Here is a 27,725-nt window from a genome sequence, read left to right as displayed (position 1 = left end):
CTATTGCAATCATGATAAAATTAGTACACGTACCCTTTCTCCCTTTCCTCCACCATTCAATTTTAGAATGTAAGATTGTATTTTTAGTGTTTTACTCTGTGCTGTCAAATACGCTTATATTTCTTTTACTAATACTTGAATTGTGTCTTAAATTATGTTCCTTAGGCAAAAGGCATAAATATAATAATGGGCAAAAAGCCTACCAACTTTACCTTCACCCTTTTCCGTCCTGTAAGTTTTTTTTTGTTTTTATGTAAATGGCAAGTAACATTTATATTCTGTTCTGTTACTCAAATTGCCATTTTTATTTTTAATCTTAGTTCTATTAGATTCTAGTATCAATGCTCACAATTAGTGATTTTACCAACCAAGCATCTCTTGGTTGGTAGCTTGAATTCTCCAGTAGTTTTTTTCAAGAGGAACTTAAGGGAACAATACTGCCAGAGTTCTAGACTGCTTTAAACTGTTTTGTTTTGCTTTTCCAGTAGTCATTGTAGTTGAATGACATTGGTTCAATATAAAATCTATTCCTCTATGTACTCCTGGCATTGAATGTTACTGTAAGAAGGTCTGAGGCCAGTTTGATTTTCACCTCATAAAAGACTTGATTACTTTTCCTGGTGGCCCAAAGTATCTTTTATTTTTCTTTGACGTTCAGTAACTTTACTAGGATTTTAAGTGTGGGTGTTGAGGATTCTGAATCCATTTTTTTCCTAGCATAACGTGGCCCTTTCAATATCCAGGTCAAAGTTTTAAAAAAATTGAATAAAAAATTCTTAAATTATATTTTTAAATTATGTAATTATATTTCAAAATATTTGTTCTGATCCGTTATTTTGGTTGTCTTCTTTGGAGTCACCAAGTATGTTTATGTTGGATCTCTTTTCTATCTTTTATAAATATTTTCCTCATTTCTATTCTTTGTGTCCTGTGCTGGGTTTTTCACAATGTGTATTTGATCTTGTACCATTTTCCATTTCTTCTGCAATTCTGTGATAATTTTATTTTTTTCCCCCTTTACTTTATTCCTGAGTGCTATTCACATTTTATCTCCTCTTGCTGCCTCACCTACTCTTACCTGAATTTTGGTATTCCAACTCTGAAGTATTTCCTCATAGATAGGTGCTTCACTGAGATTTAATTTTTTTAAAGTTCATGGTAAAGTACTTACTCATAATGTTCATCTGTTCCCTGGAAACATTTTTATAGAGTATTAGTCTTCTGTGAATACATTTTGCTCTTCTGTTATTTTTTTCTTAGAATAAATCTGTATGCTAATTCCTTTTTAATTATTTATCATTTAGTGAGTTGGGTTATAATGGGTGCAGGGTAGCATTCCAGGCCAGTTATTACTCACAGCTGGAAGGTTTTCTTCCCAGCTACCATGAAGGAAAACTCTCTCCTGCAAACATGGCTTATCTGAATAATTCCATATGTGGCTCACCTCCTCTACTTATATGTACTAAGTCAGGAACAGGAGGGTCTCCTGCCACCATCCAACTCCCTCTTGGTCTTGCACATGCTGTTCCAGACAAAGGAGAGAACTTTGTACCTTAGGGTGTTCCTCACATCTAGGAATTACATTTTTGTTGGTGCTTTCTGAGGACTATCACTGCTGGTTTCTCTCTCCTCAGCTTTCACCCTTTCCTCCTACAGATGTCCCACATATACAAATATTTTGGAATTTTTCCTAGTTTACCAAAAATGGAGTTTGTTTGCTGTTGTCCTCCTTTTTCATCATTGATTTTTGAAGCTTTCTAGGAAGAAAATCATAAATTTATGTTGTCATGTCTATACTGGAAGTCCTGAAGGATTTTGTAGGTAGAACAGTGTTTTGATCAGATCTTTGTACTAGTAGTATTCCTCTAACTGAAGCATAGAAGATGGATAGGAATATGTTCAACAAGAAGCAGGAAGATCCCTTAAGAGGTTACCATTGCAATAATTCAGATCAAAAGTCCTGAAGGCCTAATGATGCTGACTGAGCAAGGAGGGAAAAGAAGGGATAGACATAAAGGAAATTATGGTGGTAAAAATGCCCAGAATTAGCAAGAATTTGCTCAAACAAAGGAAGGAAGAACTTGATGAAGGCTCTGAACCTCGATAGCCAAAAGGATGGCTGTTATATGAACATAAATGGTAGAAATCAGCTTTTTGGGCAAAGAATTTATTTTAATTTATTTATATTTATTTTTATGATAATTAATTTGATTGACTTTGACTACCAATGGAGTTATCCAGTAGGCAGTTAGAAAAGGGAGCAGGGAGGGAAGCTAGGGTTGGAGGTGAGTCTGGAGGTTATTCATGCAGATGTGCTGTTTAAAGTTATGGTACTTTTAAAGTTTGACAGAGGCAGAGTGAAGAAGTAAGAGGGTTTAATGAAAGAAACAAAGGAGTAGTCAGAAAGGCAGAATATTCAGTATCTCTGACACCAATGAAAAATAAAAATAATTGCCATCATACATACAACTACATGCTAGGCATTTTACATGTATTATCTCATTTAATGCTCACAAAGATCTGTACAGTGAATATCTTTATCCCCAGTTTGCAGATCAGAAAACGGAGGCTACAAAATTTTGTGAGTAGAATATGTAGCTAAGCTTTTTGAGATTTTCAGAACTATAGTACTTATTTTTTAAGGAATTAAGAGGGTTCCTGGAAGTTGTAAAAAAAAAAACAAGAAAGCAGAAAATGGCTGTCTTCCCCATATAAAGAACTTTAGAAAACATCTTGTCAACATGTAGCTTCATGTCATGAAACGAACATATTTCCAAAAAAATTGGAGAAGGTAGGGGCAGAACTGTGTTGAGTATTTGTCTACTCTTTCTTACCTTGATTTTGAAGGATCTCTACTCACTAAATGTTATTCATAGTACTTACTACTAAAATCATTTTAAACTTATTTTTTTAAAATAGATTTTCTTACTTTGGGGGATCAGAAACAAGATGACCTTGTTATATTTATGATATGACAGTGAAAAAAGCTTTTTAAAGTATACTCAAATAGATTCTATTTTATTCAAATTTTTATTTCCAGTCCAAAACACTTTGTGAGCCCCTCTTGTGGGTCAAGAACTGTTGGTTGAACTAAACGGAACACAATGTATTAACCCTCAAAAATTCCATCCCTCTTTCTTCAGGACATACCATGTAAACCACCCGAGAAAATGAAGACATGATGCTGCTCAGCCTTTGGAATAATTTTGAATCTGTCAATGTCAGTACGAGCAGAAAACAGAACATTGTGTAACATGTTTTAAGCATTATTATAAGTCCTGTGTTAACAGTTTGTGTGTCTGCTGCTCTGATTTTGAAACACATATGTATATAGATAGAGAAGTTGGCATAAATTTTGTTAAATAAAGCAACTACAAAATTTAAGGAAAAGAAAATAGAGGCTCAGAGAGGTGGATTAACTCGTAGATCTAGGCTTTAAATGGAGTCCTTCCCTCAAAATAAAAAAGAGTTGCAGTAAGAAGAGGATAAAGACGACATCATCAAGTCACTGAAAGCTGTGGGAATAAATTGGCTGGGATAGAATATGGAATGCAAGAATTTGCAGAGTGAGTAAGTAAGTCAAGAATTTAGGGCTTCCCTGGTGGCGCAGTGATTGAGAGTCTGCCTGCTGATGCAGGGGACACGGGTTCATGCCCCGGTCCAGGAGGATCCCACATTCTGTGGAGCGGCTGGGCCCGTGTGCCATGGCCGCTGAGCCTGCGCGTCCGGAGCCTGTGCTCCGCAACGGGAGAGGCCACAACAGTGAGAGGCTTGTGTACCGCAAAAAAAAAAAGTCTAATTGTGAATTGGCTCATCGCTAATATTCATGTTTAAGGTCGTTTAGTAAAAAAAAAAAAAAAAAAAAAAAAAAAAAAAAGAATTTAGAGTGAGTGGAGGGTGAGGAATGCTGGTAGAAAGGCAGGCTACCTTTCAGAGTTTGATGGTTAAGATGAGAAAAGTAGGATACTTCCTTGAGGGTCCTGGTGGAGAGGAGCCAGGTCTTCTTAGGTGACAAGTACCCAGAGCGTGTTTCTAGCAGAAGGGAAAAAGCCACTGGTGAGGGAGGCATTGAAAATGTAAAAGGAAAGAGCAAGTGAGTGATGGTTGAGATCCTGGAGAATGGACGCCAGGGAGTAGTTGGTTTTAGCAAAGAGAGGTCTTCAGGGAGAGGAGGAAAAGCAATGAGGCTGAGTGAAGAAACATATTCATGAGAGGAAAAGAAGGGAGCTTAGATGAACCTAAATATTGTAAGTTAAGTAAGAGGGGATACCATCTGCTGGGAGTGAGAGGAAGTGGGGACTTGAAGAGAAGGAAGGAACATGGAGAATGTGTCTGAGGCTGAGGCTTAAAGAATGAAGCAGTTTTGGAGCAGAGTTAGAGCCCACTTGAGGTAAGGCATCCCAAATATATCATGGCACCAATGGGTACATGTTGCAGGCAATATTTATTTAGGGACTTGAGCATCACTATTAGGGAAAGTTATGTTTTGTTTTGCTTTTTATTACCCTGAGGGTCACTAAACACTTCAATGCGTTGTAAATAGAGCTGTGACTCTCTTTGGGAGAGTTTCCAAATAAAAATGTTGGGTGAGTCATTTGACCCGGATAGTTAAGGACGATCTTGCTTGATGGACTGGGTGGTGGTGGGAGAGGGCAGGAGGTACTGACCTTGCAAGGTCTTAGTAGTGCGTTGATTCTGTGATATATAGGATGATGCTGCCCATCCCTATATTAATTGAGGAACATTTCTTCTTGCTGGGATTTTGGGCCTTTCCTTGTCTTATCTAAAGAATCTTGTCTGGATTAAATATTCTTCCCAGGAATTCTATTCATTTCTATCAATTTACTTTACTGGTAAGTTTTGCAACTAAATGCAGTAAGTCAGTGAAAATCCATCCATCCGTTCATTTAAAGACTTCAGATTCTCTACCTACATGAAAACCACAAAGGTGGAAGGAAAGTAGTTGAAACGCCCTGCCATGTGACTTGGTTGCTAGGATATACCTTCAGTTATCTCTCAGAGTAGAGACATGACCTAGCCTTGTGAGCCTCTCTTAGGAATGAAGCTGCTATGTTGAGAAGAAACAAATTAAAGGCTTGAAACACACACATATAAAGTATGTGAGGTCTGTGGATAATTATTCTTTGCTCTATTTTCTTGCCTTGAATGATAACTATCTCCTCTTGGTAAAAATAACTTCAGGTAGACTCCCAGGAGAAAGTTAAAAGGAATCAGGAAAAACTGGATTAACTTTAGATGAAGAAATTCGGATTTGGCTTGTAAGAAGAGAAAACCCAGACAGCCGAGTGAAAGAGCCCTTTGTGGGGAGATGGAGTTTTTTTTCTTGGTTTATCTTTAGTAAATAAGAAAGATAATAATAACTAATATTTCTTTCATGCTTAGCTTGTGCCAGGCACTGTTTCTAAGTGTTAATGTATTGAATTCTCACAACAAGCTCTGAGGTGCCATTTTCCTCGTTTTACAGATGAGGAAACCGAGGCACAGAAACTTGTCCAAGGTGAGATGGCTAAGAGGTTCAGAGATGAGATTCAAACTCAGGCAATCTGGTTTTAAGAGCTGAACTTTTCTTTTTTCTGATTCACAGAAATTTAGAATATCATACCTACAACAAAAAGGGAAGTAGGCAAACAGGTTTTTGCTTCCTTCATCACAAAATAACCCACATTGCATTAATGAAGTAAGCCAGAATATTCTCTAATGCCCTATGATTAGGTCCAAAATTGATGGTAAAATGTTACCTAAAATTCACATATCAGCTTCTTTAATTATTATTGTTATTATTATTATTAGTCAAGCCATTTGGGCTTGAGGTTTTATTTATTTATTAAAAACATCTCCCCCAGTTTTACTGAGATATAATTGACATAAAATGTTGTATTAATTTTAGGTGTACAATATAAATTTTGTTAACATCTATCTCCTCACATAGTTACAAATTTTTTTCTTGTGATGAGAACTTTTAAGATCTATTCTATTAGCAACTTTCAGATATAAAATACAGCATTGTTAACTAAAGTCACCATGCTATACATTACCTGCCAAGAACTTACTTATAACTGGAAGTTTGTACCTTTTGACCACATTCACCCATTTCACCTACCCCCACCTCCCACTCCTTGCTAAAATTCTTGATGTCTTCATTTCACTGCCTCTAGGGGCTGCCTTTAGAGAAGAGAGCTGGATCCCCAGCTGTTTTCATTTACTCAACAGATTTTTATTGAATTCCAATTCTCCATCAGCCTTTCTTTTAGGCCCTGGGGAAAAGAAGGCTGAACCAAAGTTTCTACTTTCAAAGGAAAAAATATATATAAATACATATATATATATATAATAAGTATAAATATAAATAAAATAAATATATATGTAATCTCCTAAGTCCTCCTTTGGATTCTATTATTGAGTCTCTTATTTTGGATAGAGTCCTTAGAAGACTACCTAAGAGTCTATGCCAGTTTTTGAAGTGACCCAAAATGAATTCAGTGTTCTTCATTTCCTTTGGAACAGAAAAGATTGGTCCTAAATTGGGCTCCATCCACTCTACCCTACCAGCTCCATTCATTTCAATTATCCCACTTCTACTGCCACCCCTTCCTAATAGTCATAAATAGGAGTTCTCCATTTGAAAGTCTCATTCTGAAACGGAGCAGGACCCTGTGGTCCTTTCCCCACCATGTCCACTGCCTGCCTTTCGTCTGTAGAAAAACTTTAGTCAAAGAATAAATTTAATCAGAGAAGTGAGAAAATGCAGAAGCAAAGGAAAACAGTCAAACAGGACAAAATAATAAAAGTTTAGTCATTAAGGGACTTCCCTGGTGGCACAGTGGTTAAGAATCCGCCTGCCAATGAAGGGGACACGGGTTCGAGCCCTGGTCTGGGAGATCCCACATGCCGCAGAGCAACTAAGCCCCTGTGCCACAACTACTGAGCCTGCGCTCTAGAGCCCGTGAGTCACAAATACTGAGCTCGCATGCCACAACTACTGAAGCCCACACGCCCAGAGCCCGTGTTCCACAACAAAGAGAAGCCACGGCAATGAGAAGCCCGCACGCTGCAACAAAGAGTAGACACCGCTCGCTGCAACTAGAGAAAGCCCACGCACAGCAACAAAGACCCAAAGTAGCCAAAAGTAAATAAATAAATTTATTTAAAAAAAAAAAGTTTAGTCATTAAGCAAAGTCAAGGACCTTTAGTTCCTCCTCAAGGGCTATAAATAATATTCTGAGCCGTGTCCTGTGAGCTGTTTTGTAGATACTGAAACCCCCACCAGGTGGAAGAAGTGAACTACATGATGACCAGACTGTAGCCATGACATAAGCTGCCACAATTCTGAGAACTGGGCTCAAAGAAATGGAAACAAACTGACAGGGAACTGAAGACTAACTTTACTAAAAACATCAAGATGACACTGATCAGACCACAGCATGACCAACTTCAAGAGGACTGGCAGAGCTGACTGTGCTGTTTCTGCATGTGGCCCCCTCCCTCTACCCATAAAAGCTCTTGCCCCCTGATTGTCAGTTGCAGGGAGTCGGCCTTTGGGCACGACTCCACCCTCCCCCACAGTTGCTGGCCTCTGAAATAAAGCAAACTTTTCTTTCCACCAGCCTTGCCTCTTTATCGGCTTCAGAGGGACAAGCAGCCTGACCCCACTTTTGGTAACAATATTGTAAAAATGAATACTTACAGAACAGTGACTTAGGTGATTTTTTTTAAAAGGATTCTCTTCTGCAAAAGGACTTATTCTTTCCTTAATTAGGAATTTACAAGTGTGTCTAAAGTATGATACAGTTCAAAAGATACACTTTACAAATACATTTTAAGGAAGGTACTGATTGGATAAAATGATGCACACCTGTACAGGCAAAAGAAGCCCTGTTTGGACATTCTTATATCCTGTTTATTTGGAGGCTCTGATTTTCAGTATTAATAAGATTTTTTAAAAAGTATCTTCTTCTTACAGACTCACAGACTTGGAGAGCAAACTTGTGGTTGCCACAGGGGAAGGGCAGGGGGAGGGTGGACGGATGGTAGTTTGGCATTGACATGTACACACTGCTATATTTAAAACAGGTAGCCAACAGGGACCTACTGTATAGCACAGGGAACGCTGCTCAATGTTCTGTGATAATCTAAATGGGAAAATAATTTGAAAAAGAAAAAAAACAAACAAGTATCTTCTTCTTGATTTTAAATTCCTCTGAAAAAATAATTGGCATACTATTTATTTTGGATTTCTCTAGGCTGTTTATTCAATATAATAGGCTTAGTATTCTGAAGTGCAGAGGCTCATTTCAAATGCTGCCTCTATAATAAAACTTCCCCTGAACACGCAGTCTCTTTCATTTGCACTTTTTTAGCATTTTGTTTACATTTTACATTGGGGTGTGTACTCTAGATATTTTAAGACTTTGAAGACTTCGAAGCACTTAAGATAATGCCTTATAGTAGGTGCCCCAGCGATTAGGCTGTTTATCCCTGATATTACCTGGGGGGCTTGGAAATGTTACTTATCCTCCCAAGACCGAGTTTCTTCATGTAAAACAAGGTCAACAATATCTCCCTCAAGGGATTGAGGATTAAATAGAATAACAGATGAAAAAATTGTTTTGTTAAATTAAAGCACTGTGCAAATATTTTGAGCGTCTTACACGTTCCTGACAATAAATTTACCAGGTTAATAATATTTTAATAATTTTATCAGGTTAATAATGCCATTGCCATGTAGACACTCCTGGATGGAGAACAATTACCACACAGAATACCAACTGTATAGTGAAACAGTAATTCTCAGTAATTACTGAGAACAGTAATTCTCAGGATTAAGTACTGAGGTTCCTAAATTATCAAGGGCTTATATATATGTCAGAGTTGCCAATGGGTGTTAGGAGTGGTTTTACAAAAAAGGATCTTCCAGTCTCCTCACTGGAGGATGAAGACCCCAGCCACCAGCATGCTGGAAACCAAGTGGAGGGCGAAGGGCTGGGGTCTCAGCATCCGATATCTATTAATTTATTTAGCACTCCCATTGTCAGTTCTATAGCCTAGACACCTCACCTGGTGTCTCCTGGTGCAGAGAATATGTTTTACCCTCTTCAGAGAATAAATCTTTGCTTTTTGATTGGAGTGTAGGGGAGTCTAGGCGAGTGGATATGGCATTCTGGCTACTTCCTTAAAAAGGCTCTGTGTGCCCCACTTTTCTGGGCCTTTTGAGCATTTTGAAGTGTAAGTCAGCTTGGTATCAGCTTAGTATTCAGTTTTCTTTGGCGTGTTATTTTCCATTCTTACATTGGTTTTTCATCTTCCAGGTCTAGAAATGGCTTATACCACTTCTGATCACATCCCTTTGGTCGAAGCACAGTCACATGGTCCCAACCTCTCTCGAAGGAAGGCTAGGATATTTAATCTTCAGTGTGCGAGAAGAGAAATCAGTGTGGTGAACACAAAATATTGTTTCTGCTCCAACACAAAATATTGTTCTGCTCCAAAGCTTTTAATAAATAACCATTTACTCTTGTTTTAGAGGGATTCAGTAGAGACTAATAATAGTACATACACGTATTCAGTGGACCATATTTAACTAGGAATCTGTATTTTTTTTATACATCAAGGAAAGTTTAGCCACCATGGGGGTAGTCCTTAATATCTGATCCTGGCCATAGAGGCTTAGGATGCAGGGCAAGTGTTCTGGACTCAAATAACTTGAGTTCATGTCCAGACTCCATCAATTTCTAGCTGTGTGACCTTGGCCAAGGCAGCCTGCTTGTGCCTCAGTTTCCTCAAGTGTAAAATGGCTAATACTGATAGTACCTGCCCCACTGTAGTAGTGTGAGAATTAAATTAGTTAATGCTTGTACTATAGTAAGTGCCATATTAGTTGTTATTGTTACATGTTTTATTACTGTTATCACTATTACTTTTGTTATTAACGTAAACTATTCATTTTGGAATCATGCTCTTACCAATCTGCATGGTTATGTAATTCTGAATATTCAATAATTGATTTAACTAATGGCTGATTAATTGCTCTCAGGCAAGTCAAGGAAGAAAAGGTACAGTTCTACAGCACTGCTGGGCAGTTGGCAGTGATGCTGTCTTCACAAGCTAAGAGCTGCTCAGGAGCTTTGGGTTTGCAATTAGCTTAATGTGCACGTGGCATTGTTCCCGTGCCAATCCTGAGGCATGAGGGAGCTGCAGAGTGAAAGGTGTTTACCTTTTGTGTAACAAGAAGCCAAGGATGACCACGTGTGCCACCAGAACCAGCTGCATGATGCAGGGAAGGAGTAACAGACCCGGACATCTGCAGACCTGGATTCCAGTTCCCCTTTGTCTGAACATCAGCAGAGGACTCTCCCTATCCTAGACCTTTACGGTTCTATCCAGCTTTGTAGTGCTACAATGAGACAATCTTACGGACATGGTCATAATCTTGAAAATCTGCTAGAAATGGCCTGCCCAAAGCTGCAGACCTGGGGGCCGATGTTCACAGTTCTTGCAAGCATTTGAGCCTACTACACATTGTAACTTTTACTGCTGGTGATTATGGCCCTGGAGCAAAGAACATCATACTCTCATCTTCTGATTAGAGACATAAGTCCAAGCCCCACTCTCTCACTTACTACCTACATCAAAGGAGCTGAAGAAATCACTCTCTCCTATGAGTTGGCACCAGAACTCTGCTTAGGAAGGAGGCTGACTTTGTTTGTAAAAATACCCTGCAAAGCTGCTTAGGGTAGCTGAGCCCTTCAGGGCCAGGGCCAAAATGTCAGAGAACAGGGATGAAATGCTCTGTTTGAAGGACTTTGTTTTACTCTTAGAAGGGAGCATGAAGAAGAGAACAATGGGAGAAGAGGGGGAGAAGACTGTGAGACAGTGTGACATTGGGGAAGTCAAGGGTGAAGGATCCATGGAAAGTCCCTGTGTGAAATAGCCAGAGGACGTCAACATTGGAGATGCCTGCTGTGCAATTAGAAGCTGTGTGCATTATTGAGAAGTAAACTTCTCTTCCATTCCTACTTACTTTTTAAAAAAAGTCTACTATGTCTGTTAAAAGCTTTGTGTAAGTGAATTTTGCTTTTTGTTTTGAAATTGTGGCAAGGCTGAGTTTTACATTTTGCCTTCTGTGATGAGAAACAGAAATAACACACGTGGAATCAGGAACCTGAAGGCAGGGGTGACCAAGAAAACTTACATCTTTCAGGAATTTGCAGAAATCCTGGGGAGGATGTGGAATTTGCATTTCTGTGGATCACTGAGTTGAAAGGTTGGAGTCCACCTCAACGAACTTTCAGAGGGTAAGGAGGCCCAGTTTATATCTAGGTTGTTTATATGACTTTGGCCAGTGACTGACGGGCTTGGGACTGAACTTCACTCCTTTCAATCAGTGGACATTTACTGAATGCTTAGTGTATGTCAAGCATTTTTCCTGGTATTGGGATATGAAGGCAAAGAAGACATAATACTTTTCTTCCAGAAACTTCCTAATTGGAAGGTGGGTGTTGTAATCAGGATGATCACTCTTCCCAGTTTACCTGGACATTCTTGGTTCATTCTACTTGTTCTGTCATAATTATCTATACCTCCCACTTCCATGCCCCAGAAGGCCCAGTTTGGAGATAAATAAACTGGCAACCATTCCACAGAGTTGTTATAAAGATTAGATGATAAAATTTATGCGAAAATGCTTTGTGAATTGTAAAATGTTACACAAATAAAAAGATTAAGAGATTTAAGTTCTTTTATTGCATTCTCCTATTAGAGACAAACAAAAATGTCCCAAATTGCTATCTACCGTGGTCTCTATTATTGCTCTGAGAACTACTTGGATATGCAAGAAAATAAACTTGCCAGAAAATTAACTTCATTTTAAGGCAGCTTAGCATGTGCTCAACCATTTTCAAGATTAAATTTCTTTTGTGGTCTGTTCTGGTTCTTTACACGTATGCTCAAGGGTTTTGTCGTTGTTTTTTCAAATTTATGTGTCCTTTCAAAATTAACATTTTATGATTCTGTTGGATTTTAGACATGGGGGACATCCTTATCCTCTAGGAATTTTTTGTTTGTTTGTTTGTTTGTTTTTTGCAGTATGCAGGCCTCTCACTGTTGTGGCCTCTCCCGTTGCAGAGCACAGGCTCCGGACGCGCAGGCTCAGCAGCCATGGCTCACGGGCCCAGCCGCTCCGCGGCATGTGGGATCTTCCCGGACCGGGGCACGAACCTGCATCGGCAGGCGGACTCTCAACCACTGTGCCACCAGGGAAGCCCCCCTAGGAATTTTTAAAGCCTGTTTTAGAAGGGGAAGAGTTATCAACGCACTAAGTGTTCAGTATTTACCATGAAGAAGGCAGAGTGCCTGCCCTCAAAGAGCTTCCACTGTAACCATCTCATGCGTCCCTTTTAAACCAACCCACATAAGAAAGGTACAATTTCCCTTTTCACAGTTAAGGGAACTGAGGCATACAGAGGTTAAATAACTTGGTCAATTCTACAGCCAGCAAAGAACTAGGATATAGATAGATAGATAGATATCTCATCTTATCCCAAAGCCTGTTGATCATTTATTCACGCATCCAACAAATATAACATATTGAATACTGATGGTGTGCCAGGCACTGTGTATTTGTGTATATCGTCATGAGTAAAACAGATGTGGTCCCTGTCCTCATTTCTAGTTTGGCATCATCATCATCATGATCTGTCCAACTATCATTTATTAAACAGAACTTTCCAGGTACTGTTAAGTGCTTTACTTGCATTATTAATTACAATTGTTACAATGACTGTGAGGTATGATAATTATCTCAATTTTACAGACTGGGAAACCAAGCCTCAATGAAGTAAAGCAATTTGTTCAATCAGGGAGTAGCGATGCTTTGAGTATGGCTGTAATTCTTACCATTATAAGGCCCTTTACTGTTGGTCTCACTATGGTAAGTACTATTCTGAGGGGCTGGGGTGGTAGTGGAGGATGGGGTGGATGGTGGGGAAAGCCTGGGACGATTTGGTCTTCCCAGAATCATTTTTTCCTAAGGGATAGACTTTGGTCTTGGGGAAAAAGTGTTAAGAATGTAATCTCCTTTAAAATTTTTGGCAGAAATAATCAAGTACAGACAATTAAAACTGAAAAGGGTAATAATGATTATAGTAATAAATAACAATATATAGTAAATAATATTCATAAATTGCATATTTAGGTCTACCTGAAGTGAACTGCATGAGAATGCCTTGGGAGAATGTCTGAACCCTGATTAGTATTCATTTGACCTAGTTCCCATTTTTGTCTACTGAGTGAAGAATTTATTCCAGTAAGGTGCATGAGGTGCTTGCATGTGAGGTAAATCTGACACTCTTTGACCCTCAGTACTTCTTTTAATACAACTGCAGAGACATGTATATTTTTTAGTTGCTTTTGGTCTTCTCAGCACTCTTTCCTCCTCTACTTTCTGGCTACAGAACCTCTGTTTTGTGTTGTTGGGAATCTATAACTCTGAGACTCAGGTGAAGCTGATCCTATCTTGTATTTCATGTTTATAGGGATTCCCCCATCTTACTTGCCACGGTGATGAATTCAGGGATGGGCACTGAACCAAGGCAAGCAAATCCAAATGCTCCCTGGGACTTCTTATTGTAAGTACGAGGAAAGATGGCTCTTTTGAATTGGGGTTTGCTCAGTGGATTGGATGTGAGCTTGGCACTGCTGATTGCTGTTTTGCATAACAAGTGTACAGACTAACATCTAAGAAATGGAGTATAGACCCTGATGACACCATTTGAGTCCTGCATGCTACTCTGCCTGAACTCATTTTACCCTCAGACTTCCTGGCTGTGTAAACCATTTTATTTCTTTTTGTTTGAACTAGGTTGAACTGTGTTTCTGTCACATGTCACTAAAAAAATTCCTGGTTAAGTCAATATTTCACCAGAGGTCTAATCTTTAAAAATAAAACAAGTGTCAGACTATACTTTTTCTTCCATTACATTAGGTTAAATTGTGGGTATTCTACTTTCATCATTAAGATATTGTGCGTGCAGCTAAGATCATCTGGCAGCTGAGGGCCCTGGTAAGTGTTCTGAGAGTTTTAAGGAAGTAGATGTCCTGATCTGTTATCACTCGGATGCCCCTGGAGTCAAAGGGGCAAATGCCTGAAATCTCTGTGGCAGTGTAAAGCCAAGAAATCCTGGATGCCCCAAAGACTCATACATGTATGTAAAGAAAACAATAGAAGTGAGGAGACCTGAGTTTAAGCCTTGGCTCTGCCACTGATTTGCCTAATGATCTTGAATGTCTTTTAGACTCTTTGGCCTCAATTTCCAAGTTTGTAAAATGCAAGGGAGTAGCAAGGTGAAAGAGGGTATTGTGGCTTCAGGGTGGCTTTGGGATGAAGTAATAATAAGAGGCCAGTAGCAGACATAGGTCTGGGGGGCCCATGCTAAGGTTCTAATGCTCACGGCCAATCTGCTCCGTGACCTCTAAGTTAAAGATTTGGCTAAAGAGGTAAAATGAACCATCAGGAAACAAGTGCATTTGGGGGAGCCTGATTTACAGTCAAAGGACACAAGGAAGATTAAAAGTGGTCTCATACAGAGAAGGGCTTAATAATACTTTTGTTAGGAATCTATACGGTAAAAAATACTGGGTGAATTTCATCTCTACCTGAAATATTTCACTGTTCTCCCACAGTTTACTCCCTATGCCCTTTTAAACCTAAAATAAATATGCCACACATTTTGACTTTGGAGGTATCTTTGGGACAAAATTTCATCTATTTCCATTGCATAGTATTTAATAACTTTGCATTGCATATAAACGATGAAAGTGTCAATATGGATGTCTTTTTTGGCCTTAATAAAGCTATCTAAACAGTTCTGGGTTAAAAAAATATATATATTAAAAAGAAAGCCATCATGCATGTGTTGTATTAAGCTTCCTACACACAGAAAAAAGGGTGGGAAAGGTAGAACACATAATTAGAAATAATTTTTTAATTTTCATAGCAGAGCCACAGTAAATTTCCATAAAACCTATTCATTAATCATCCAAGTTTAAGCAAAGACAGTTTCTCAGTAAACATTCTAGAGTGTTAGTTACTTATGAAATGTATCTGGTGCAGAGAATTATTGGCCAGAAACTACTTTAGAATATATGTCAAAATTTTTGTTTTATCAAGGATTAACTAAGGCATTTAAAAATGAGTTATTTAGCAAGACTAATTGTGTATTGATATCAGTACTACTTTGTGACAATAATTCTGCATTTTCTAGTTAATAGAGTTGGAGGGGCATGCATTCAGAAGTAGTTTAAAAACATTAGATTTTACCCACTTTTATTTCAAATTTAGGGTTTTTTTTAAAGATACAGTTTTAAAGGAAAATGACTCTGAAAACAGTGATTTTCATTGTTTTGTATGATCTAATCAATAGCATTCTTACTAGAAATTTTTTCTAAAGTTAGAACATATTGACTATTTCTTTTGGCATTTGAATTTTTATTTTAAACTTTCTTCTTTATAGTTTTAACAAATACATATCTTAAAAAGAGTTCTTCCTCTGCTTAAGAACAGGTAAGTAATTAATTAGTTTATTAATTACTGATAGCATTAATTATGTCTGAAGAAGTGAACTGTTTAAAATAAAATGGTAATTATCTCTGAAATGATTGCATAAGTCCATAGGACATTTGATTTCCTACAAATTGTTTTCTGTTAGTTCTGTATTCATTACATGTCTTACTTAGATTCCCCAGTGGTATTTTTAATCATTTCTTCTTTTTTTTTTTTTTTTTTTTTGCGGTATGCGGGCCTCTCACTGTTGTGGCCTCTCCCGTTGCAGAGCAGAGGCTCCGGACGCGCAGGCTCAGCGGCCATGGCTCACGGGCCTAGCCGCTCCGCGGCATGTGGGATCTTCCCAGACCGGGGCACGAACCCGTGTGCCCTGCATCGGCAGGCGGACTCTCAACCACTGCGCCACCAGGGAAGCCCTTAATCATTTCTTAGATCAGTAGTGATCAGCTATTATCCATGCCTATGTGATTTATATAGATTCTTTATATTAAATACTGCCTATGCATGTTACAGTACTTTGATTATATATGTACTTGACTTGTACAGTTAATCCCATATGATGCTTTTTCCTTTTTTTGTCACTTTGACATGAAAGGAGTGTGGAGTTTTCTTGGCTACAGTATGTTTCCTCCTCAGACACATAATATAGGATAGCATAACTTTCTTACTTTTCCCTTAACATTTAAAAAAACCAACAAAGTCCAAACTTTATTAAGATTTTCCTAGTTTTAACCTAATGCCCCCTTTTTCTGCTCAAGAATATTATCCAGGAAACCACATTACATTTAGATGTCATGTCTCCTTAGGCTCCTCGGGGCTATGACAATTTCTGAGACTACCCTTGTTTTTGATGATTTTGACATTTTTGAGGAGGAATATATTATTTTTGCACTCTCTTTTAGCTCTTTTAAAATACCTTCCAGAAAAAGAAATAAGCAATAGAAGTTATTCTCTCTTTATGCCACAGGTGAACTTCTTTACCAATGAAGATTAAACCCAAAGAAAAAGAATTCCTCATTAACGGAGGATAGCTACAATCACATATTACACTTCAGTGCATGTACAGAGTGAAAGATTATACACCCACATGATTTAACCTCCAAGGTGTATGAGAAAAGACGAAAAAAATTGAGAGTAATTTTATGCACAGAAAGGGTCAAAGGACCGCTTACAATAACTTCATCTACTATGAGTAGATGTTTTCTGGCTTCATTGAGCCTGGAGCAAGAGGTTTATACTGCTGCATGAGGGATGCAGGTAGGATAAGGTGACCGACATAGCAGGTTGATAAGCACTGGACAGTTTATTAAGGCAAGTCTGGGGCCCTTTCCAGTGGAAATCTCTGGTTGCTATGATTAGGCCCTGAAGATGCTTTGTGGTTCAACTCATGCATGGTTCCTTAATTCTTCTGCATGTATATATATTTTTAGTTCGTTAGAATGAAATGCTTTAGTTCACTAGAATGAAATGCTCAACTTGGGACACACGATACACTTCATCGGATTGTGAACTTCCGAAATGTGATCAGGATCTTGAATGAATGTGCACATATAACTTTGGGAATGAATGGAGAGGACAGACAGTTTCTAGTATCAAAGGGGTCACATGTGGTACAGGGAAGAACTAGACATACTTTGGATCTAAGTCCAGGCTAAGTAATTAGCATAGTAACCTTGAGCAAGTTACTTAATGTCTTATAGCTCCACTTACCCTATCTGTAAAATGGGGATTAAAAATAGCTCTAATGTGATGTAGTTGTTGCAGTAATTAATGTTTACAGTATTTGTAAAAAGCTCAGCACTTAGCATAGTGGCTGCCACATGATGGGTACTCAAGAAACTATTAATAGTGGAATAAGGATAGGTAGAATAGAACTTAGATTACAATGGCTGCTATTCTGAGTTTAAAATTTGGGATGCTGAGTCTACCACTGAATCATTGAGTAATCCATTCATTCCTTCATTTATTCAGCAAAAATTGATTAAATGCTACTGTTTGTGCTAAGAAAGCAGTAATGGACAAGACACATTCTCTGCCCTCGCAGGGCTTATAGTCTAATGCAGACTTACAAACAGGCAGTAATCAGCCATGTGAAAAATGCTGCAGCAGGCATAAACTCTGGGGCTTAGCGGGAATGTAGGAGATAGCTCTAACCCACAACCACAGTCAACAAGGTTTGTCATTTTGTTTTTTCTTATTGTTCCTGTTTTCACTTCAGTGCTAAACAGAGGCAATTTCCTTTTGTTTATTTTAATAGTGAAAATTATTAGTTAAATGTAATATACCTATTAAGGGACATTAAGGGCAGTATCTGATCTGCAGAGCCTGGAGGAAAATGGTCTTCTCCTGGGTATGGTTCCAAGAATAAGGACCTCTTTATGATATTGGGACTAGAAAACAGGACAAATACCCACCTTATAAAGGAAAATCATACAACCCAGGGCATTTCTATTCTTAACTGAACTTCTAGGAAGCTTAAATTTAATGCTCAATCATAACAAATACAGTAGCCCAATTTTTTTCTTTCTCCCTTCTTCTCAATGGTTTTGATTTTCATTTTTAATGTATTATAATATCTCCATATCTATCTATCTATCTATCTATCTATCATCTATGCCATAACAAATGGTTTTTGAACGTTGGCAGGGTAATAATTATTAAATAACTTTAGTAACTTAGTTTCTTACATATTACGTTAGCCTTTTAATTCATATATTTTTATGATTCAATGGACACGGATGAATTGTAGTGCACTTAAATTTTATGAAATTGAGTCACACTGTAACAGGTCTATTATAGGGGAATTTAATAGCATTAAGAATGTCTTACAACAGAGGCCCTTATGTTATCAATAACTGGATGTGTCATGGTATCGTTTGGAATTATATCCACTCTTAGGAGACATAAGGTTACTGTGTTAATCCATTTAAATTATTTTTGCACTCTCTGGATGTAGAAACTCTTTACCTTTAAGCAAAGCTGTCAGGATGGCTAAATCAATGTCCTGGTGTCCTTCTGATCCCATCCGAAATACCGTAATCTGAAATTTGAGACAAGGTGACCATTAGCAATGCATTTTTTCTCTCAAGAGAAATTAAATCAATGAGACCATATTTGAACACAGACTGTCTTAATATCTATAAGGTAGATTCTTAACCACAGGAAAAGCATGCATAGCAAGAATTCAATTAGAGGAGTCTGCAACTCATTAAGAGGGAGATGCCTCAGTAGCCTCCAAACAGAAACCAACTTAGATAATTCATTGATTATGGTTACAATCTCTGAAACCAGAGACCAAAGAAAATGTCCCCTTCTACCATTTCAGTTTTAGAATTAAAACTTGCCAGATTTGCAAAAAAATGTGTAAGCCATAATTTAAACTATGAGTTGAGAAATTAAGTGTTTAAAAATAGCTAGTTAGTATGCCCTTCAGTAAGTGGTCCCACTATGTATGCATGTGTGTGTGCCCGTGTGTGTTTTTGTGTATATGCACGTGTGCAATATAGCCATCACTACACCCTCTCCTCAGCAATAGTTATCCAACGGTTTCAATATTGTGATGCCTCTAGATCCTTCAGTCCTCTCAATAACCTTAAGCCTTCTTGAGAATGACTTAGCAGTATCCAGGTTGTAAGAATGAAAAAGCAGACAATAAAATAACATTTTTTCCTCTTAATTCTGGGAAGAAAAGTATTCTCTGGGGATGAATGATAGGGAGGAGAGTACAGATGTAGCAGTGAAGGGTTAATACGTGTTGGATTAATATGAAGTCCCCACATCATGCTTAACGATAATGAAGATTTTTTTTTCCAAGTCAGATGGAAACTACTTAAGGAAGCCAAAAGGTTATTTGAAAATATAAATTGGTTGAATTACTACTGTACTCAACTGCTTTAGACTTCAAGTTTCTTTATCTGTAAAATGGGAAAACAATAGGGCTTCCCTATTTCTAACCACATAGGAAGTAAACTCTGTAGGATTTGCTAATGTATAATTCTAAGTTTTGCCACCATGATGAAGAAAACAGGCACCTAGAATCACAGACTGTTAAACTGTCAGTTGCCTTAGAAATCCTCTAGTGCGCTATCCAGAGACAGAGTAACTTGCTTATGGTCAGCATCAAGTTAGAAGAACAGCTGTGACTGGAACCAAGAACAGAGATGAGAGGCAGTTCTTCTCTGTTCTGAACTCAGAAGTGCCTTAATTGGGAAGAAAACTTCAGGTCCACTGGAGAAAGAACCAAGGGGCAGAAGTGGAATTTTGGCTAAATCTTCAACTCTTTAAGCTAGGGCTGGCTAGGGTTTGAAAGGTATTACCGTGTGCTGAGCTGGTAGCAAGCTGCGGATACCAGGATAACATCTCTCATTGTTTTAGAAGAATTCAGAAATTAGGCATCAAACGGAATTCCTTTAACATCTGACCTACTTGTTCTGCAGATACCTAAATTTCACTGCCTAATTAGAGATCCCATTTCAGATGCAAATTCTTCCAAGGAGCAAACAGATAAATCTACCCTGAAATATAAGATTATCAGGTTTTCTTAGGAAAAGCTTTGAGGAGGGGAAAGGAAGGTTTACAGTGTGGAGCTGCTAAAGGATTTCAGGGTGGGGGTGGTGGAGATGCAGATATGTGTGCTGTTGTTTGTCCAGGATCCTGAAATAGCATTGTACTCTGGGGCTTCACAGATTTTCTGGAAAACTGGTGTGGAGGGGATGGCTGTCCACCTGTCTGTGGCACCCCATCCCCATGGTGTGCTTAGACCGAAGGACCTAAGGATCCTAGAAAGAGGGAGAGGAAGCACCAAGGGGAGGCTGGAGGATCCAAAGATGAAATTTATTTCATAATTTTCCCTTGAGTTGACCTGCAATATGATGTCTCCACTACTCTAACCTTTTTAATTTGAAATTAAAATTTTAAAAATATCAGTTACTCAATTTATATGTCTTTCTCAGAAAAAAAGAGAAGTGAAACAAGAAAACCAGAGCCGTCTTCTCCTAACCCTGGTGTTGGCAAAGATGCAGAAAACCAAGTGTTCTTATTCTTGGTGGGGATGTGAATCGAAATAGTAGTTTTGGAGTATGACAGATTGATATAAAATTCCTTGGTTTTTATGTATTGTTCTTTAACAGCAATTAGCAAAATATTACTTGCTAATATTTTATTTAGAATCTTTTCAACTATGTAAGTGAGGTTGGTACGTCACCATTCTTGCCTAGTTTTGGTATTAGAGTTGCATTAACTTTTCAGTATGAATTGGGAATCTTTTAAAATTTACTTATGCCCTAGAATGGTTAGCGTAACAAAGGAATTCTCCTTCCGGCAGGTTTAGTAGGATGAAGCATTTTTAGGGATAGATCACTGATCATCTCTATAAGTTTTTCAACAGTTACTAATCAGTTTAGATTTTCTGCTTCTCCTGGACTCAATTTCATATATTCTCCTATGTAATCAAACATTTCATCTAGATTTTCAAATTTATTGGTATACAGTTGTACACAGAATTCTCTTATTACTTTAAAACTCTCTTTTATGTAAAGCATTATATGGCAGCTTTTTTGATTCCTCTTTTTCACTTCATCAAAATCATTGTCCTATCAAAGAATCAGGTTTTCATTTTATTTTTATTTTCTTTATGATAACATACTTTACTGTTCTTTTTTTGATTTGTATTTTATTTTATTTTTTTATACAGCACTTTATTAGTTATCTATTTTATACATATTAGTGTATACATGTCAATCCCAATCTCCCAGTTCATCCCCCTCCCCCACTTCCCCCCTTGGTGTCCATACGTTTGTTCTCTACATCTGTGTCTCTATTTCTGCCTTGCAAATCGGTTCATCTGTTCCATTTTTCTAGATTCCACATATATGTGCTAATGTATGATATCTGTTTTTCTCTTTCTGACTTAAATTCACTCTGTATGACAGTTTCTAGGTCCATCCACGTCTCTACAAATGACCCAATTTCGTTCCTTTTTATGGCTGAGTAATATTCCATTGTATATATGTACATCTTCTTTATCCACTTAAGTTTTGCCACCATGATGAAGAAAACAGGCACCTAGAATCACAGACTGTTAAACTGTCAGTTGCCTTAGAAATCCTCTAGTGCGCTATCCAGAGACAGAGTAACTTGCTTATGGTCAGCATCAAGTTAGAAGAACAGCTGTGACTGGAACCAAGAACAGAGATGAGAGGCAGTTCTTCTCTGTTCTGAACTCAGAAGTGCCTTAATTGGGAAGAAAACTTCAGGTCCACTGGAGAAAGAACCAAGGGGCAGAAGTGGAATTTTGGCTAAATCTTCAACTCTTTAAGCTAGGGCTGGCTAGGGTTTGAAAGGTATTACCGTGTGCTGAGCTGGTAGCAAGCTGCGGATACCAGGATAACATCTCTCATTGTTTTAGAAGAATTCAGAAATTAGGCATCAAACGGAATTCCTTTAACATCTGACCTACTTGTTCTGCAGATACCTAAATTTCACTGCCTAATTAGAGATCCCATTTCAGATGCAAATTCTTCCAAGGAGCAAACAGATAAATCTACCCTGAAATATAAGATTATCAGGTTTTCTTAGGAAAAGCTTTGAGGAGGGGAAAGGAAGGTTTACAGTGTGGAGCTGCTAAAGGATTTCAGGGTGGGGGTGGTGGAGATGCAGATATGTGTGCTGTTGTTTGTCCAGGATCCTGAAATAGCATTGTACTCTGGGGCTTCACAGATTTTCTGGAAAACTGGTGTGGAGGGGATGGCTGTCCACCTGTCTGTGGCACCCCATCCCCATGGTGTGCTTAGACCGAAGGACCTAAGGATCCTAGAAAGAGGGAGAGGAAGCACCAAGGGGAGGCTGGAGGATCCAAAGATGAAATTTATTTCATAATTTTCCCTTGAGTTGACCTGCAATATGATGTCTCCACTACTCTAACCTTTTTAATTTGAAATTAAAATTTTAAAAATATCAGTTACTCAATTTATATGTCTTTCTCAGAAAAAAAGAGAAGTGAAACAAGAAAACCAGAGCCGTCTTCTCCTAACCCTGGTGTTGGCAAAGATGCAGAAAACCAAGTGTTCTTATTCTTGGTGGGGATGTGAATCGAAATAGTAGTTTTGGAGTATGACAGATTGATATAAAATTCCTTGGTTTTTATGTATTGTTCTTTAACAGCAATTAGCAAAATATTACTTGCTAATATTTTATTTAGAATCTTTTCAACTATGTAAGTGAGGTTGGTACGTCACCATTCTTGCCTAGTTTTGGTATTAGAGTTGCATTAACTTTTCAGTATGAATTGGGAATCTTTTAAAATTTACTTATGCCCTAGAATGGTTAGCGTAACAAAGGAATTCTCCTTCCGGCAGGTTTAGTAGGATGAAGCATTTTTAGGGATAGATCACTGATCATCTCTATAAGTTTTTCAACAGTTACTAATCAGTTTAGATTTTCTGCTTCTCCTGGACTCAATTTCATATATTCTCCTATGTAATCAAACATTTCATCTAGATTTTCAAATTTATTGGTATACAGTTGTACACAGAATTCTCTTATTACTTTAAAACTCTCTTTTATGTAAAGCATTATATGGCAGCTTTTTTGATTCCTCTTTTTCACTTCATCAAAATCATTGTCCTATCAAAGAATCAGGTTTTCATTTTATTTTTATTTTCTTTATGATAACATACTTTACTGTTCTTTTTTTGATTTGTATTTTATTTTATTTTTTTATACAGCACTTTATTAGTTATCTATTTTATACATATTAGTGTATACATGTCAATCCCAATCTCCCAGTTCATCCCCCTCCCCCACTTCCCCCCTTGGTGTCCATACGTTTGTTCTCTACATCTGTGTCTCTATTTCTGCCTTGCAAATCGGTTCATCTGTTCCATTTTTCTAGATTCCACATATATGTGCTAATGTATGATATCTGTTTTTCTCTTTCTGACTTAAATTCACTCTGTATGACAGTTTCTAGGTCCATCCACGTCTCTACAAATGACCCAATTTCGTTCCTTTTTATAGAGGAGTAATATTCCATTGTATATATGTACCACATATTGTTTATTCATTCATCTGTCGAGGGGCATTTAGGTTGCTTCTATGACCTGGCTATTTTAAACAGTGCTGCAATGAACATTGGGGTGCATGTGTCTTTTTCGATTATGGTTTTCTCTGGGTATATGCCCAGTAGTGGGATTGCTGGGTCATATGGTAATTCTATTTTTAGTTTTTTTTTTTTTTTTGCGGTACGCGGGCCTCTCACTGCTGTGGCCTCTCCCGTTCCCTCCATGCCTACTTTCTGGGGAGTTTTTATCATAAACTGGTGTTGAATTTTGTTGAAAGCTTTTTCTGCATCTCTTGAGGTGATCATATGGTTTTTATCCTTCAGTTTGTTAATATGGTGTATCACATTGATTGATTTGCATATACGGAAGAATCCTTGCATTCCTGGGATCAACCCCACTTGATCATGGTGTATGGTCCTTTTAATGCACTGTTGGATTCTGTCTGCTAGTATTTCGTTGAGGATTTTTGCATCTATGTGCATCAGTGATATTGGCCTATAGTTTTCTTTTTTTGTGTCATCTTTGTCTGGTTTTGGTATCAGGGTGATGGTGGCCTCAATAGAATGATACTGGGAGTGTTCCTCCCTCTGCTATATTTTGGAAGAGTTTGAGAAGAATAGGTATTAGCTCTTCTCTAAATGTTTGATGGAATTCACCTGTGAAGCCATCTGGTCCTGGGCTTTTGTTTGTTGGCAGATTTTTAGTCACAGTTTCAATTTCACTGCTTTGTGATTGGTCTGTTTATGTTTTCTATTTCTACTTTGCTTCGGGATGCGTGAGGAGAGGGGATTCAGAGCACCGCCTAAACGATCTCCAGAGATGGGCACGAGCTGCAGCTGTCAGCGTGGATACCACAGGCGGGCATGAGACACTAAGGCTGCTGCTACAGCCACCAGAAGCCTGTGTGCAAGCACAGGTCACTGTCCACACCTTCCCTCCCGGGAGCCTGTGCTGCCCGCCACTGCCAGTGTCCAATGATCCAGGGACAACTTCCCCGGGAGAGCACACGGCACGCCTCAGGCTGTTGCAACGTCACGCCAGCCTCTGCTGCTGCAGGCTCACCCCGCAGTCTGTACCACTCCCTCCCCCAAGCCTAAGTGAGCCAGAGCCCCCAATCAGATGCTACTTTAACTCCATCCTGTCTGGGCAGGGTACAGACACCCTCAGGCAACCTACATGCAGAGGCAGGGCCAAATGCAAAGCTGAACCTCAGGAGCTGTGCAAACAAAGAAGAGAAAGGGAAATTTTTCCCAGCAGCCTCAGGAGCAGCAGATTAAATCTCCATAATCAACTTGATGTACCCTGCATCTGTGGAATACCTGAATAGACAACAAATCATCCCAAAATTGAGGCGGTGGACTTGGGAAGCAACGATATATATATTTTTTCCTTTTTCTCTTTTTGTGAGTGTGTATGTGTATGCTTCTTTGTGTGATTTTGTTAGTATAGCTTTGCTTTCAGCATTTGTCCTAGGGTTCTGTCTGTCTGTATTTATTTTTTTTTAAGTATAGTTTTTAGCGCTTTTTATCACTGGTGGATTTGTATTTTGTTTTGGCTGTTCTTTCTTTCTTTCTTTTTTTCTTTTTCTTTTTTATTTTAATAACTTCATTTTATTTTATTTTATTTCTTCCTCCCTCCCTCCCTCCCTCCCTCCCTCCCTCCTTCTTCTTCTCTCTCTCTCTCTCTCTCTCTCTCTCGCTCTCTCTTTCTTTCTCCCTTCTCTTCTGAGCAGTGTGCCTGACAGGGTCTTGGTGCTCCAGCCTGGTGTTAGGCCTGTGCCTCTGAGGTAGGAGAGCCAAGTTCAGGACATTGGTCCACCAGAGACCTCCCGGCTCCATGTAATATCCGGAAGAATCCTTGCATTCCTGGGATCAACCCCACTTGATCATGGTGTATGGTCCTTTTAATGCACTGTTGGATTCTGTCTGCTAGTATTTCGTTGAGGATTTTTGCATCTATGTGCGAAAGCACTCCCAGAGATCTCCCATCTCAGTGCTAACACCCAGCTCCACTCAGTGACCGGCAAGCTCCAGTGCTGGACACCCTGTGCCAAACAACTAGCAAGACAGGAACACAGCCCCACCCATTATGCATCAGTGATATTGGCCTATAGTTTTCTTTTTTTGTGTCATCTTTGTCTGGTTTTGGTATCAGGGTGATGGTGGCCTCAATAGAATGATACTGGGAGTGTTCCTCCCTCTGCTATATTTTGGAAGAGTTTGAGAAGAAAGGAAGCCTACACAACCCACTGAACCAACCTTAGCCACTGGGGGCAGACACCAAAAACAGGGGAACTACGAACCTGCAGCCTCCGAAAAGGAGACCCCAAACACAGTAAGTTAAGCAAAATGAGAAGACAGAGGTTTGTTGGCAGATTTTTAGTCACAGTTTCAATTTCACTGCTTTGTGATTGGTCTGTTTATGTTTTCTATTTCTACTTTGCTTCGGGATGCGTGAGGAGAGGGGATTCAGAGCACCGCCTAAACGATCTCCAGAGATGGGCACGAGCTGCAGCTGTCAGCGTGGATACCACAGGCGGGCATGAGACACTAAGGCTGCTGCTACAGCCACCAGAAGCCTGTGTGCAAGCACAGGTCACTGTCCACACCTTCCCTCCCGGGAGCCTGTGCTGCCCGCCACTGCCAGTGTCCAATGATCCAGGGACAACTTCCCCGGGAGAGCACACGGCACGCCTCAGGCTGTTGCAACGTCACGCCAGCCTCTGCTGCTGCAGGCTCACCCCGCAGTCTGTACCACTCCCTCCCCCAAGCCTAAGTGAGCCAGAGCCCCCAATCAGATGCTACTTTAACTCCATCCTGTCTGGGCAGGGTACAGACACCCTCAGGCAACCTACATGCAGAGGCAGGGCCAAATGCAAAGCTGAACCTCAGGAGCTGTGCAAACAAAGAAGAGAAAGGGAAATTTTTCCCAGCAGCCTCAGGAGCAGCAGATTAAATCTCCATAATCAACTTGATGTACCCTGCATCTGTGGAATACCTGAATAGACAACAAATCAACAGGAAACAAGGTTTAACAAGGACCTAGAAAAACTAAAGAGCAAACAATAATGAACAACACAATAAATGAAATTAAAAGTTCTCTAGAAGGAATCAATAGCAGAATAACTGAGGCAGAAGAACGGATAAGTGACCTGGAAGATAAAATAGTGGAAATAACTACTGCAGAGCAGAATAAAGAAAAAAGAATGAAAAGAATTGAGGACAGTCTCAGAGACCTCAGGGACAACATTAAACACACCAACATTCAAATTATAGGGATCCCAGAAGAAGAGAAAAAGAAAGGGACTGAGAAAATATTTGAAGAGATTATAGTTAAAAACTTCCCTAATATGGTAAAGGAAATAGTTAATCAAGTCCAGGAAGCACAGAGAGTCCTATAGAGGATAAATCCAAGGAGAAACATGCCAAGACACATTAATCAAACTATTAAAAATTAAATACAGGGCTTCCCTGGTGGCACAGTGGTTGAGAATCTGCCTGCTAATGCAGGGGACATGGATTCGAGCCCTGGTCTGGGAAGATCCCACATGCCACGGAGCAATTAGGCCCGTGAGCCACAAATACTGAGCCTGTGCATCTGGAGCCTGTGCTCCGCAACAAGAGAGGCCGCGATAGTGAGAGGCCTGTGCACCATGATGAAGAGTGGCTCCTGCTTGCCACAACTAGAGAAAGCCCTCACACAGAAACGAAGACCCAACACAGCCAAAAATAAATTAATAAATTTTAAAAAATTAAATACAAAGAAAAGATATTAAAAGCAGCAAGGGAAAAACAACAAATAACATACAAGTGAATCCCCATAAGGTTAACAGCTGTTCTTTCAGCAGAAACTCTGCAAGCCAGAAGGGAGTGGCAGGACATATTTAAACTGATGAAAGGGAAAAACCGACAACCAAGATTAGTCTACCCAGCAAGGATGTCATTCAGATTCGACGAAGAAATTCAAACCTTAACAGATAAGCAAAAGCTAAGAGAATTCAGCACCACCAAACCAGCTTTACAGCAAATGCTAAAGGAACTTCTCTAGGCAGGAAACACAAGAGAAGGAAAAGACTTACAATAACAAAC

General features: G+C 39.0%; 1 protein-coding gene across 14 annotated transcripts in view; it reads right to left on the bottom strand.

Annotated features, from left to right (window-relative positions):
• TRPM3 (transient receptor potential cation channel subfamily M member 3) overlaps positions 1-27,725 on the bottom strand; it is an 832,361-nt gene that overhangs the window by 108,002 nt on the left and 696,634 nt on the right. For all 14 annotated transcript variants that reach the window (XM_024126887.2, XM_024126889.2, XM_024126890.2 and 11 more), the window contains one exon: positions 18,545-18,617. In XM_024126887.2, coding sequence (XP_023982655.1) covers positions 18,545-18,617 — 73 coding nt within the window. The remainder of the gene's footprint in view (positions 1-18,544; positions 18,618-27,725) is intronic.

This window comes from Physeter macrocephalus, chromosome 9 (genome assembly GCF_002837175.3).
Source record: "Physeter macrocephalus isolate SW-GA chromosome 9, ASM283717v5, whole genome shotgun sequence".
Classification (NCBI taxonomy): Eukaryota; Metazoa; Chordata; class Mammalia; order Artiodactyla; family Physeteridae; genus Physeter; species Physeter macrocephalus.
This window is presented reverse-complemented; position numbering and strand designations above follow the sequence as displayed.